The 15,951-nt window shown below is 41.2% G+C and overlaps 1 protein-coding gene across 3 annotated transcripts in view; it reads left to right on the top strand.

Annotated features, from left to right (window-relative positions):
* PRR5 (proline rich 5) overlaps positions 1–15,951 on the top strand; it is a 167,414-nt gene that overhangs the window by 119,259 nt on the left and 32,204 nt on the right. For all 3 annotated transcript variants that reach the window (XM_073621934.1, XM_073621933.1, XM_073621935.1), the window contains one exon: positions 12,819–12,867. In XM_073621934.1, coding sequence (XP_073478035.1) covers positions 12,819–12,867 — 49 coding nt within the window. The remainder of the gene's footprint in view (positions 1–12,818; positions 12,868–15,951) is intronic.

Below are 15,951 nucleotides of genomic sequence, written 5' to 3'. Positions count from 1 at the left end.
CATTGAACAGTGCTTCGTGAGATGTTCAAAGCTTGGGATATATTTTTATAACCTAACCCTGCTTTAAACTTCTCCACAACTTTATCCCTGACCTGTCTGCTGTGTTTCTTGGCCTTCATGATGCTGTTTGTTCACTTAGGCCCCTTTCACATGGGCGCCTCCATTTTTCGGGTTCCGCTTGCTCAGCGGGGAAACGATCCCCTGATCCCCTCTGAGCAGGTTTGTCTCCGCTTACTGAGCAGAGCGAAGATGGACAGAGTCCCGCTCTCCTCTATGAGAAGATTGGTTGAAAACTGAATGCTTGTCCATTTCCATGTGATCCCATATCCGATTCATCAGAGGGATGGAAAATAGGACCACCATCCGTCTGATTTTGGCGGAGAGGATCAGATAGCTGCAGACATGTCACCACTGACATCCGCTGCTCCATAGAGGTGAATGGAGTGTCCAATCAGGTCTGCCTGAAAAACTGACAGGCAGACCTGATGAAACAGCCCATGTTAAAGGGGCCTAAGGTTCTCTTACAAACCTCTGAGGGCTTCATAGAACAGCTGTATTTATACTGAGATTAAAGTACACACAGGTGGACTCTATTTACAAATTCGGTGACTTCTGAAGGCAGTCAGTTCCACTAGAGTATAGTTAAGGGTGTCAGAGTAATACAAATGCACGCCACACTTTTCATATATTTATTTGTAAAAAATGTTAAACCATTTATCGTTTTCCTTCCACTTCACAATTATTATTACTTTGTGTTGGTCTATCACATAAAATCCCAATAAAATACATTTATGTTTTTGGTTGTAACATGACAAAATTTGGAAAATTTTCAAGGCACTGTAAGTATTTGAACTTGACTTGGTATCAGCCTGTTGCAGGTTCTGATCAGCAGAGCTCAGACGGGAAGTGGGATGTGTGGGACTGGGTGCCATTTAGTTGAGCTCCATGCAAATGTTCTGAAAATGAATATGCTGATAGGAGGAGAGAGCAGAGTGATCAGAGATATGCCATGACCAGTTTCTTGCTGGTTATTCATTCTTCATTTAGTAGAATAGAGGATAGAGAAACGACACCAATGTATATCTCAACTGGTGTCATTTACCTGGCTGTGCTGTGTGCTAATGCTGTGTAAAACTTAGGACTGGATAATTAGACTCTGTAATCCTTCGACAAGTGTATTAAGGCTTTGTTTACACTTGTGCGAGGCATGAATGCACTCAAAATTGCAGGAATCGCACAGGGACCTGCCAGCGGTCCTGGCTCCTCCCCCCTGCTGAGTGCCCTGAATAGAAAGCCTCTTGCTATGGGGCACTCAAGCTGGCTTGCCCCTGAGCCGCACTCTTGTGAATGGACATTGTCAGCCCCACCCCCCCTGTTCCTATATTGGCTCACTGGTTGTGACTGACTAGAGCAGGAACCAATGGCTCCCACTGCTGCGTGTGCCAATGAGGAGAGAAAGATCTGGGAGAGCCGCTGCTCTCATGCACATCGCTGTATCAATATGGGTAAGTATAAGGGGAGCTGGGGGGTCAACAGCACCCAGAAGGTTTTTTTTTTTTAAACGTTTTTATTCCCCACAAAAATGTACATTTTTCTTCAGTACAATCATTCCACATATAACATATATAGGTAACACATAAAGTTCCTGATCAATTACAGAGACTGTTGCTATGTAGTAACGCATTTGTTTTTTTTGTTTTTTTGGAGCATCAACATACTTTTTTTGATTATATATGCTTGAAGAGAGTGGCATATATGACTCGTGCCCAGCTTGGGGGCACATGACAGAGGGAGACATGTTCTGCAGTGCTATACACATGTGTCAGATGCATTAAGCCAGCAGTCCCAAACTTTGTTATATTTTGTAAGACACCCTCTATTAATGTAGATTCTTTTTTTTGTAGTGCAATGTGATGTTTACATCAGTTTTCCAGTCAGATAGTCTGGGGGGCGCCTGCCTCATCCAAAGTTTAGCGATTGTTTTCCAGGCAGAAAATAGAGTCTCATGCATAAAAATTTTGGTATATTTGTTGGTGTCAGCATCTGCAAAAATCCCCATTAGGCGTGGTTTGGGGTCTAGAATCAGTGGGGATTCTAGTCATGAAGGAAATCTACCATCTGTTTCCAGAATCACTGCATGTATGGGCAGGACCACAGGAGGTGGAAGAATGTGCCTGTTTCTCGATTACATAATGGACACGTGGAAGGTTGTCCCTGATTCAATTTAGCCATTCTTACAGGTGTGAGGAGTGGACGGTGTAGAATGTATATTTGGGTTAATCTGTCAGATAGTTTTGCATGTGTCCAGTGCCTCATTCCAGTCTTCGTCCTCTAGGTTCCCTAGGTGTCCTTCCCATCGTGTTTTTATATTATAGGCTATTTTCGTTGATGAGGGTGTATGTAGCATGTTATAGAACATTTCTGGTGGTCTTCACTTTTGACTACATCCATTATAGGATTGTGGGTGGGGTTAGGTATAGATTCTGGGAATCGGGAGTGAATAGCATGTTGAACTTGTAGAAATCAAAAAAACATGCGGTTCGGGAGAGTGAATTCTAGTTTTAATGCACCGAAAGTTTTCAATGTGCCAGCAGTGAGTAAATAAGAGAGGTAGACAATTCTGCTTCTACACCAAGCCTCCGAATCTGGTACAATCAAGAGTTCTTTGAGTGCTCTATTTTGCCAGATGGGAGAGTAGTCGTTATGTACAGGTATGTCTAGTTTGACAGAGGCCAGTCTGCATATCTTTCTATAGTGGTTTAGGAGGGAGATATGTTCTTTTTTGTAATATTTTCGATGCCTGCTGCTATGGCGCAAATGGGGTCTGTTTTCAGTTGGGCCCAGGCAGGGCATAGGAGTAAAGTGAATCCCTTCCTGTCAGTCTTAGTAGTATAGACTAAAGTCCAGTAGGGCCGTACCGGCCAGATCAGTGGGGTTTTTGAGTGTGTCTATTTTTTTCCCCAAACAAGAGGTTTGAGAATTGCATCAAAATATTTCAGCGGTAGATATACAGGGGTGTGCCACAATATATATAGAATTTTAGGAAGGAGTATCATTTTAATGAGGTTGATGTGACCTAGTACCCTGAGAGGGAGGCATGGCCATATTTGTGTTTTAGATTTAATCAGGGCGAACAGTGGTTCCATATTGAGAGAGACATAATCAATCGGAGACTTAGTCAGACCCACTCCCAGGTATCTGATACTATTAACTCGCTGTAGGGGTAATTGGGTCTGTAGTTCAGTTTGGGGAGCAAAATAAAGTGGGAGAATTTGTGACTTCTCCCAGTTGATCTTGAGTCCGGAAAATGAGCCAGAATGTTCAATTGTTCGTAGGGCTTCAGCCAGAGAGGGCCTGAATCTGCTGGATATAGTAGTGTGTCATCAGCGTACATGCTTATTTTTTCTTCTAGATTGCCTATGTGTAAGCCCTGTATCGATGGGTTGCATCTGATGGATATTGCTAGTGGTTTTGTGGCCAAGGCATACAGTAGTGGGGATAGAGGGCAGCTCTGTCTGGTGCCTCTGGATAGTTCAAAAGTATCTGACTACCATCCGTTAGCTGTTTCTCTGGCTACTGGGGCCTGGTACAGCAAGCGGATCCATCTAAGAAATTTAGGGCCAAAGCCGTATTGTACCAGGCATTTCCACAAGTAGTTCCACTCTACCAAGTCGAACGCCTTGGCCGTGTCAAGTGTTCCCACTACTCCCAGAAGGTTTTTTAACCTTAATGCATAGATCGCATTAGGGTATAAAACCTTCTGCCTTTAGAATCACTTATTTTTTTTAGTTTCATTTTGGCTTAAAAACAACCACTGTTGGAGAATGTAGAAGGAGCATTCTTTGGGCAGCACAGAGTAGATGATTGGCACAGAACACTTGTGGCTATGAAAGCTGGTATAAGACATTTGCAATGTTAGATGGACCCGTAGAAGCTACTGGATGATTCTGTTAATTATTGCAAAGAACAATGATGATGTACAATGTGTAGTGACCCATAAAACAATTGAATATTTTAGAATCTGTTCCCTCTGCCCTAGCGTGTTTTCACCTTTTTTTTTTTTTTTTTTTTTTATGCACTAAAAGTTGTGAAACTGACTTTGCCAAGTAAAAAATGCTGATGCGAGAAAAGTTATTTGAACAAGCTCCAAAATTGTCTCAAAGATAGATGATCTGAAGACTGGGACATATAACAGTCTTCTCCTTGGCTCTGTCTTGTTTCTCTTCCTTGGCTCATCCGTTGGGTATGAGGCAACAAATTTATCCTTTTAAGTGGATGATCAAGAGGAACATAAATTCTGTAGGAGACCATAAAATTTTACCTTAAACTGCAGCTCAGCCATGTTCTTCATTGTAATGTACAATATGTTTTATAATCCTTTAAGCTGCTTGGCAAGTGGCTACAAGCTAATATCCTCAGAAAAAGGTTTTGTTTTTCAAAAAAGATATCTCACTTATGTAATAAATGTATCATTTTTGTAAAGTAGCATGTTGAAGGATAAATGCTTTTTAGTTATAACTATAAAATATTATATTACTCCTCTTAGCTGGCTCAATGCCCTTAGTGCCAGAAACCAAAAAAAATGATGGTCCCTGTATAATACATGCCTTGGTTGTAGTGTCAGAAAGTAAGAATTTAAGAAATAAAACGTGCTAAGATTAGAAGCTGGTGGAAGAAGACATCTTCAGAAGCCGTCAGCCCATCATGTTGTGAGTTACTGTATTTGTATGTAACTCTTATCACACACAGCCTTAAAGCAGGCCATAGATTTTGCAATTTCTTTCCTGCAACCACGGGTAAAAGAGGAACGGAAAGAAAAACACTTGAATCCCATCAACACAGCCAGTGTTAATGGGGGAATCCCTCCCGCAAAGCTATTGTGTTCTCACAGCGGGTGGCCGTCTCTGCCAGGAGACCACAGCGATTACTGCCAGCGGCTATAGCCACTTGCAATAATTGCATGTTAGAAATCCAACATGCTGGTTGTACCCAAGTCGATTTATGGATCGGCTTGGGTACAATCAGCCTGCCCATAAGAAAATCGAATCTCGGGCTGATCCCCTGCTGAACCAGCCGAGATTCAATCCACCTATGGCCAGCTTAAGTTTCTGGAAGATTACTTACAGCCTAATGTTAACAAAAAGAAATATGAACTTAATATAGAAAATAAATATAAAATAGAATATAACTGATAACTCGTAAAGTTCAGGAAAAGAAAAGCAAAATATAAAAGATGTTTCCAAAATTGCCTAATTTGCCTGGATTTATCACAGGACCTAGTACATTTCTCAGTAGGGCATGAAGATATCTGCCTGTCCTCAAAAGAAGTTGGAGAGCATGAATCACTGTAGCCCTCTCTCAACAGAGATAGTGGTGCATGTGCATCAGCACCCCTATTGGTCAGTAGGTAGCTCCACAGGGGCGTGTCTATGCTCCTACTTACACAGAGTTGTTGTTTGCTTAGAAAGCTGAGTGGTGCTCTCAGGGTGCTGTAGAAGGCCAATCCAAAGAAAAGAATGTGTTTTCTGGACACTTTTGGTGACTGGATTTGTACCCTTTTGTAGCATTTACCCCTGGAAGAGCCACTGGATGTATCAGGTTATGTGTTCTTACTCCACAACTCTAGGAACCACATTGTTCCTTCTGAAACACCTGGTTGAGTGAAGGGTTGCTGCAAATACCTGTATATGCACCAACATTAATATCCTGTACATAACTATGAAAGGGGTACCAGGAAATAGACGCCAGACTAATTAACTGCAAATAAAGTATATGAATTGACACAAACAAATACCTGTGCTTGAAAGGATGTCAGAAAGAAAAACTATAATTCCAAACAGATTAACAGTGATGAGCATCATATGATAATGACTTGCTCTCAGCAGGTATACCACAGGAATACTGTATACCTATCCAAGAGTAATATCAGCAATAGCAGTATCAGGAATGATAAGCAATATGTAACTGTTTCTTTGCAAGCAGTAGCCAGTGAACTCCTCAAAGTGCACTCTTTATATGGACTGCAAAGGGTGCCTCTGCCTATAAACAGACTCAGCCTTCTACCAGCTTTGTGGTGAGGCTCAGACTTTAAGGTGGTGCACATAAGTACTGTCCTTTTTAAGTTCCTGCATACAGTGGTCTCGTGTTACTAGGTAAATGGTCAGTCTCTCTATTCTAGCAGCGGTAATTTGTACAATGCAAGCGTCCGCACACCAGTCCCCTGCGCACAGCGTACTCTGATCTGGATACTTGGCCACCAGGAACTCCTGGCTCTGCCTTTAGTGCAAATCCCTCTCTCTCTGCACCTCCAGCTCCAATGGTTAGGATTATGGTCTCAAGCCCCAGGATACATTAGCTGGGAGCACTAGGGAAGCAGAGATTTGTCTACTTTGGTCCCTTCGCTGTAAAGAGAATCTACTCACTTGTTGACTGACGTATATTTAAATCCACTAACAAAAATGATTAAATTAATGGATTACTGAAATTGTGGCTTAGCAATTTCTGAATGCAATGGCTGCATTTGCTTTCTTTTTTCTGACTAGTAAAATTACCTGTAAATGTAAACAATACTTGTTGATCCTGAATTCTAGTGTCCTTGCAACTTCCTGATCTGATATGTCAAACAGTGTTATCAGCTTTTAAAGCTATCTCTTCTGTGACTTGCACAACCCCTACATCCTATGTAATGGACAGAGGAAGGTGTTTGTAGTCCAAAACAGGAAAGCACCCTAGGTTGACTACATTGCTCTGCCATAGATACAGTACTTTGAATGAGCGCTGTCTCACTTTAGGACAGGAAGTGTTACTGGCAGGATCACCAGGGTAAAAAAAAAAAAAAAAACTGAAATAAAGAAAGCGAATGCACCCACCATTTCTAAGAACTGGTGAGATGTAATGTTTTACATTTTTCTTTTTGGGTGTAGAGACATAAAAAAAAAACAAAAAAAAAGCCCATTCAGGCATCATTTTCTTTTATACCTTTTATATTTGCTAAGGCAGCTGATTTTATTTTTTAGCAATAGTATAATCTAGATGCGCTTCTTCTCGACAAAAGATGTGACCCTTGTTAGCTTGGCAGTGACTGAAAATGTGCATAATTGGCACTCCCAGGAGTAATTATTTCTTAATTGAAACAATTTAATTTAATGGAGCAAATGTTAATTTTCTTTCTTCTGAGTTTTATTAAGCCAGTGATAGTAACTTGCCTATAAATCTATAATCATCCTCATGACAAGGACCATTGACTATATGACTCTTTTACAGGTTAATGGGATTTGGGGACATAAACAGTGAAAGCTTTAGAGGCTCATAAGGATTTATAAATATTGTTACGGTTGAACTTAGGTTGGGTCCTCAACTGACCAATAAGCTGAAGGCATCAAGCGATAACAAGCGAAGAGAAGAATGTCTGTTTTATGCGTAAAAGTGAAGCTGTTTCCAAAGCAGGCCTGCCAGAGGCGAATGTACATTGTCAGATGGGATTGCTCTTATATTTTAGTGGCATTGTCCCCATTTATATATCATGGAAAGGGTGGTGCTTGTCAACTATTGACCATAGGATGTACAAATCTGGTCCAATTGTAGGTGGAGTTTAGGCAGGTTGCTGGCAGGATTTTCTTTTTTAATTTCAAAGGTTGGAATGTACTATAGTGACCTATAAGAAAAAAGTATAGTGTATTTTTAGTGAGTATATATCTTGTCCCATGTGCATAATTTGCCAGCCACAGGTGTGACAAACAAAGTAAATTTTACTATCCATAGGCAACACTTTAACAGCCTTTACAGGTTACCACTTTAGATTTACAGAGGAGGGCTGGTACTAGAATTACTGCCCATGATCTGACATTCGTGCGGATACCTCACATGTGGGACGATTGCTGTTTGCACTTTTGCCTTTGCGTGGGAGGACAGGGGCACTTACAAAAATTTTTTTTAAATGATTAATTAATAGATTTTTTTACTTTTATTGCGGTCACAAGGAATGTAAACATCCTTGTGACAGCAAGAGGCATGTGACAGGTACTCTTAATGGAGAAATCTGGGATCTAGTAGACCCCAAATTCCTCCTCTGCACTTAAAAGCATTGATACATAGGGCTCACCAACACTTATTAGGTTCTACTGTGAACCACCATATTTTTTCCTAGACATCACCAGAAGAATGCCTTAATAATTGACACTTATTATGTTCTTCTGGCTGCCACTATGTTTTTTTCTCTAGAAGAATGGCTAACTGATACTTTGGGTCAACTGACACTTGTTCTACTGGCAGTCACCATATGGGTTTCCAAGAACAATGGCTAACTCATACGTAGGACTAAATTACACTTACAGTATAAGGTTCAACTGGAAGTTACCATATTGCTTTCCTAGAATAATTGCTAACTTAATCTGCCCCTTATTGGGTTCTGCTGGGAACCATGGTATGGTTTTCTAAAATAAAAAATAAAAAAGGCTTACTGACATGTATTGCTAACCAATACTACTGGAAGACACATTATTGCTTCCCAAAAAAAAAAAAAAAACTAATAAATATTTGTGCTAACTAACAACTCTTCCAGCCCCATGTGGTTTTTCCAGCACAATAACTAGCTAAACCTTAGGACTAACTGATATGTCATAGGTTCTCCTGGGAGTTCTGTTACCGATTTCACCAGAAGAATGTCTAAGTGACCCATAGGGCTGACTGACTTATTAGGTTCCACTGGCAGCCACTATACAGTTTTCCTGAAAGAATGGCTAATTGCAACGTGAGGCTAACTGACATTTATTTAGGTTCTACTGGGAACCACCATATGTTCAGAAAAATTACTCACACTTATTGGTCTTCTTAATGAGCTACCATATTGTTTTCCTTAAAGAATGACTAAATGACCGTTCCTGTTCCCAGCAGTAAACAAAATTGAGTACTTTTCAATGTAACCAACAAATGACTCTCAACTTATCCACACTATTAAGAAAGGGGGGATTATCCCTCTTTCACCATATTTCTCAGCATATATTTGGCTTGGTTCTCCTTCTCAAGAAACCACTGACAGAAATCGCACAGAAATTTCCGGAGCCTCTAATGACCAGCATGGCTTATATTTCTTTCTTGGAAGTCTCTGGTTTTATTTTTCCTGTAAATCTGACCCTAAAAAGGGCTTAATTAAGTCATAAAACATTTATTGGTTTATTTTATTATAGCTTTTTGAACAGTCACCGCTCAGCTACTGCAAAGTTTAGTGTATGAAGGACTTTTTATACATCTCGGGTTATGACCACATAAATGTGTTATTGTGTTTTATGGTCAGGGGTTTTTCGCTTGCTATTATCATGGAATACTTAGGGCCAACCCTACACTTTACTGAAGTCCAACTCCTGCTTTTCAGCAAGTACTTGTTATAAGGGGGGACAGTTACACTAATGTCCTGTACACACGATAGGATTTTCCGATGGAAAATGTGTGATAGGACCTTGTTGTCAGAAATTCCAACCGTGTGTAGGCTCATTACACATTTTCCATAGGAATTTCCGACACACAAAGTTTGAGAGCTTGCTATAAAATTTTCCGACAACAAAATCTGTTGTTGGAACTTCCAATCGTGTGTACACAAATCCGACGCACAAAGTGCCATGCATGCTCAGAATAAATTAAGAGACGAAAGCTATTGGCTACTGCCCCGTTTATAGTCCCGACATACGTGTTTTACGTCACCACGTTCAGAACTATCGGATTTTCCGACAACTTTGTGTGATGGTGTGTATGCAAGACAAGTTTGAGCCAACATCCGTCGGAAAAAATCCATGGATTTTGTTGTCGGAATGTCCGATCAATGTCCGACCGTGTGTACAGGGCATAAAAGTGTAAAGAGCATGTATTCCCTGGAATTCACAAAGACTGGTGCAGACAGATTTTGTGAAAATGTCTTGCATGCATTTCAAAGTTGGGCTTAATTAGCACTACTTTCATAAGATACGAACTGTCTGTATTTTATTTTGAATGTGTTGGAGGTGTTGTGTCGTAATGTAAAAGTGGATCAAATCAGAACCACCTGAATTTGGCAAAATGAGTCACTATCAGAACCAAAACTGTTACAGGTGTTTTTTTGAATTTGGCACAACACATTTACAAGAGCAATTAACGCCAGAAAAGTGGAGCAGCAGCTTTATTGAATTCTCCCCATTGCGGTTTCCCTTATGTTTGTACAGGCTCTTGACATATCAGCGCTGATTTTGAAATGTTCACATTTTGCAGGGAGCCATAGGGTGTACACACCTGAAATTTTAATCTTAAATCTGCTAAACACATTTAATCAAATTAAAAGATGTTTAAAGTCTTACAATTCATTTTCCTTAAAAAGCAGCCACATCCTGAGTAGAAAAGCCTGTCCCCTGCCAGCATGCTGTAGAGCAGGGATATGCAATTAGCGGACCTCCAGCTGTTGCAGAACTGCAAATCCCATGAGGCATAGCAAGACTCTGACAGCCACAAGCATGACACCCAGAGGCAGTGGCATGATGGGACTTGTAGTTTGGAACAGCTGGAGGTCCGCTAATTGCATATCCCTGCTGTAGAGGAAGACCCTGTATGAAAGCCATTTCTCTGTTGAGATCTGACTCACACACTGACTCAGACCTATAGCTCTGCAGCAGGAACATTGCATGCCCCCTGCTGTTTGGAGAGCTCTAGTTCTGACTCAACAGGAGGCATATTGGAGCACTTCAGAGAACCGACTGCTTCCACACAGAGTAGGAGTCCTACTCTGCAGTTTTACTGGCAATTTTCTGAAGAAAAAAACTGTAAGACCTTGCACAACGTCTGATCGTACCTGGAATTTATTTAGCTGATTTAAATTGATGAAACCATTGATAAATGGCAGACACCTTGAGGTGCACCTACCAGCAGAAAGCGGATCTAAAGTACATTACACTCCATTATCCACTATGGCAGCCTGCATACATATCCTTTAAGAGGCTTTCTTTACTGTACTGTTTAGCTAGTTTTGGATACAATAGGAAAGGGGTAAAAATCCTTATATTTTTTTTTGTCTGTTTTAGAGATTTCCTATCATGCAATGTCCTGTAAACACAACGAAAAGAGGAAATTTTTCAAATCCAAATTGAGGGAATTATTCACTTTGAAATTTTTTAACCGCATCAAATGTCCCCTATGGAAGATTTCTCCTGTATTCGAAGATCATCTATTCTATGTTCCAGTGACAATGCAAAACTTAGGCTCTGTTCACACTTGTGCGACTTGTCATGCAACTTCGGGCATCAAAGTTGCATGACGAGCCATTCCCCATGTTTTACAATGATAACCATTCATATATGTGCTTAAAGTGCAGCGAATGCAAAGTAGTTCATGCACTATTTTGGTCCGACTTTCATGCAACTTGAGGGCCATAGACTTCAATATTAACCCTCAAAAGTTGCATGAAAGTTATACCTGAATGTTATACAATGCAACACTTGTCCATTATCACTGGCCAAAGCCAAAGTCCTATCCAAGTTGCACCCATCCAAAGTTGCGTTAAAGATGCATTCCAAAGTTGGCTCAACTTTGGGGTCGTACTAGTGTGAATGGAGCCTTATGATCAGCATTCACAAGAATATGGCTGCGTAGCCAACCACCTGTATGGCAGGCTGTATACAGCACATGCAGCTCCCCGGGTGCGGGAAAGTGCAGGGAAATGTATTCTAGGCACATAAAGCGCCTACTAAAATCTATGTGCATGAACCTTAAGGGCCCATTTTAAATCCATGCATGTGAGTAGAGATGTGTTTTTTGTAGCCTTAGGTAGATTTGTTGTCATGCATCAGTGTGCCTTTCCAAGGTGTTTTTTAAGTTAGGATTTGGAGTGGAAAGAAATAACAGCCATTGACAAAGGCTAGTTGTTATGCCCTGTGCACACGACCGGTTTTGCCGTCAGAATAAACTCTGAAGGTTTTTCCGAAAGGAATTCCGCTCAAGCTGTCTTGCATACACACGGTCACACCAAATTCTGACCATCAAGAACGCGGTTACGTACAACACGTACGACGGGACAACACATACGACATCTCGTACTTGCTTCAGAGCATGCGTCATTTTTGGTACGTCGCAACAGCATACAGATGATCGGTTTTCCCGATAGGAATTTGTTCCGTCGGAAAAATATAGAACATGTTCTCTATCTAAATCCGTCAGAATTATTGACGTAAAAAGTCTGATGGTGCATACACACGGTCGGAATATACGATGAAAAGCTCCCATCTGACTTTTTCTGTTGGAAATTCAGACCGTGTGTACAGGGCATTAGAAGTTGCCACTGCATCAAAACAGATCAAAGTGCATGCTTGTGCATTTTGATGCCTTGCCATTGACTTCTAAGGGCCCCCCCAACGCAAAAAAAATGACATGCCAAGTACACTGACACTATTTTTATTATAGGGAAGTTGAATACATGCATTTAATGCATTGGAGGGCGTGCGTTAAAATGCAGCAGTGTAAACGAGCCCTGAATAACTATATGGCCAATCTTTTGGTTGTTTTGGGCTCAAGCTCTCAGCAGTCATTCAGAAGGAATCCCAGCTAAAAGATAGCCAATAGAGGAGTATCATAAAAGTTGTTATAGAAAACACCTTTATTAAATTGTGCACATGCAAGCATTTTTGAAAGTCACTTAAAAATACTTTAATATAAACTTAATGCTAATGATAACAAAACACTTGTGTTCTTTGGAAATACTGTGCAGTTTTCTTTTTACGGGCAGATGTACTGTAGACAAGTGTTATACTGATCCTAATGTCAATGCAATTGTGTGTCTATTAACATTTGGTGTGTTTCTTCCATAGGCAGCTTCTAAAAACTGAACTGGGCTCCTTTTTCACTGAATACCTTCAGGTATGGATATTACACAGTATCTGGCATTTTTTTTTCTTTTTAAAGAATGGTTTCAGGCAGCAAGTGAAATACATTACAACTGTTATGCCCTTACACACGAACGGACATTGATCGGACATTAAGACAACAAAATCCATCAGATTTTTTCTGACGGATTTTGGGCCAAACTTGTCTTGCATACACACGGCCACACAAAGTTGTCGGAAAAGCCTATCGTTCTGAACGCGGTGATGTAAAACACGTACGCCGGGACTATAAACAGGGCAGTAGTTAAATAGCTTTCGTCTCTTAATTTATTCTGAGCATGCGTGGCACTTTGTGCATCGGATTTGTGTACACACAATCGTAATTTAAACGATCGGATTTTGTTGTCGGAAAATTTTATATCCTGCCATCAAACTTTGTGTGTCGGAACTTCCGACGAAAAAAGTCCGATGGAACCCGCACACGATCGGAATTTCCCACAACACAATCCGATCGCACTTTTTCCATCGGAGAATCCGACCGTGTGTACAGGGCATTAAAGTGAGCACATTAAGTATTTGTATATTTTGAACAAGCAGAAAAAGCACGGTAATGCAATTAATCACCTCTGGGTTCATGGATATGGGGCTTTTACAGGCATTTAACAATGTCTAGCTTGAATTTCCCATTGCTTTCCACCTGGGGAGCCGCAGGTGTCGCATACGGCCTGCCTTAGCAGTGAATAACTGTATGCAGCCGTATTCCTACACACACCAATGCTTTTTTTGCATCCGTGTTTACTCGCGCATCCGTGTCCAACACTTTTCTAAACATGAAAACAAGTTTCCCGTGCAGAGATTTTGTTGGATGAACATGTGAGGGTAAACACTGATGCAAAGAAGCATAGACGTTTACAAGAGTACGGCTGCGTACAGCCATTCATGTTTACGGCAGGTTGTACACGACACATGCAGCTCCCAGGCACAGGAAAGCAGCTGGAATTATGTTGGGCATATAAAATGCCAATAGAAGCCCTGTTTGCATGAACCCCTAACCCTGGTTCACACCAGTGCCGCTTTGAAGTCACGCTACTAGTGTTTTCATGTGCGACATCTGTGCAACTTCATTTAATAGATGTCAATGCAAGTTGCACTGAAATTGCACAGAAATAGTACAGGAAACTTTTTTCAAAGTCTGGGACTTGAGTCGCAGCAATTTGAACCGTTCCATTGCCGCAAAATGGGGTGTGAATTGTCATGCGACTTTGAACTGTCAACTTGCATGACAAGTCCCAATGGTGTAATCCAGGACTAAAAAGATTCACAACAGGGGCACCTACTAAACCAAAGTGTATTTTTCTTTATTTTATCTGGCAGCAGGTACCTGGCAGTCTGCCAGACTTCTAACATAAACAAACAGCAAGTGCTTTTATGCCACGTACACACGGTCGGACTTTTCGTCTACAAAAGTCCGACGGATGCCGACGGACCAAAGCTGGCTGACAATCCGATCGTGTGTGGCCTTCCCCGGACTTTTTCAGCCGCAAATCTGACGGACTTTAGATTTGAAACATGCTTCAAATCTTTACGTCGTAACTACGCCGGACTCAGAAATCCGCTCGTCTGTATGCTAGTCCGACGGACAAAAACCCACGCTAGGGCAGCTATTGGCTACTGGCTATCAACTTCCTTATTTTAGTCCGGTGTACGTCATCACGTACGAATCCGTCTGACTTTTGTGTGATCGTATGTAGGCAAGTCCGTTCGTTAGAAAGTCTGCCGCAAGTCCGCCAAAAGTCCACCAAAAGTCAGTTGAAAGTCTGTCGGACAGGCTGTCGGACTTTTGTAGCTGAAAAGTCCGACCGTGTGTACGCGGCATTAGAAACTGAGACCCAACTTGTGATTCTCTTTAGTGATTTTGAGGATGAATAATGTCATAATACATGGAGCTAGAGAGGTCAGTGAGGGCCAGGACAGGGGCTTTCGGAGATGATTAGGAGCAAGCCTCTTAATAGTAGTAAAGGTCTTGCAAGCTACCAAATCAAAGATCCCCTATCTTATAATAGTGTGATGACAGCTGCTAGCACTAATCACGTCCCATACTAATGTGTGAGAATCACACAGATTCTCACACTGTGCTATCCCCTTAATGATCTGCTGAACCTGCAGCAAAAAACCTAAACCTAAAAACCATTAAGGGGATAATGCAGCACATGATTTATTTATCTAGGAGCAAGCCTCTTACCCATTGACTATGGGCCCTTGCTTTTAAGGGAACACTACTCTTTGGGAGGTGTATGCCTGGGGGACCCTTGGAGTGGTCTTGTTTCTGATTCAAGTTCATGTCTCCCCAAAACACACAGACTCTGGCAATTTAGACCTGGGATCCATGTTTAGGGTCTAGATGTCCCATTACCAACAATGACTGCTTCACACTGTGAGACTTGTAGCAGATGGTAAAATCATCAGCAAGCCACCTGGTGTTGGTGGTCTCCTGCTATAATCTGTTTATAAGGTGTTATGTGTAATTCTGCAAAGTATGTCTCTCCCATTGTTAATTGTGCTAATTAACTCACCTATTGTTTCTGTCTGTCTGCTAGCAAACTATTGTGGGATGTTATGTGATGTGTAATGTACTTTATTGTGACCTTGGGGCCGGGCAGTCTGACCTGGAGTGATATCTCTGATTATTCATAACATTGGGTGGCTAGTTGTTTAATTAACTTCATGTTTATAGTATATGTTTCTTATTGTTTAGCTATGTTAATTATATTCCTGTTTACATTTTTTATTGTTGGGGTAGCATGATCAGAAAGGGCATATCCTCCTATTGGGTATAACGTATGTGTCTGAGTTTCAATAAACAGTCATTCCTTTGTATTTTACCTCACATTTTGTCTGTGTATGATGTTTGGGGTAAAAAGGGCTTTTATTAGCTCTCAGGCTGCTCAGAACAGTTTGGAGGGCAGGAGGCGCTGTTTGGCGAACAGAAGCATCTAGTCAGGGTGCCAAGCGGTTCCATCACAGCTTGTTTGACCACTTACGGACCGCCCGTCATCGTTTCACAATGCTACTTTGAAGAGGAATATCGTTGTTATAGCAGCAGCTAGCTTCTTCAGAT

The sequence above is a fragment of the Aquarana catesbeiana genome, linkage group LG03 (genome assembly GCF_042186555.1).
Source record: "Aquarana catesbeiana isolate 2022-GZ linkage group LG03, ASM4218655v1, whole genome shotgun sequence".
Classification (NCBI taxonomy): Eukaryota; Metazoa; Chordata; class Amphibia; order Anura; family Ranidae; genus Aquarana; species Aquarana catesbeiana.
The sequence above is the reverse complement of the archived record's forward strand: the minus strand, read 5'-3'. Positions and strand labels throughout refer to the sequence as shown.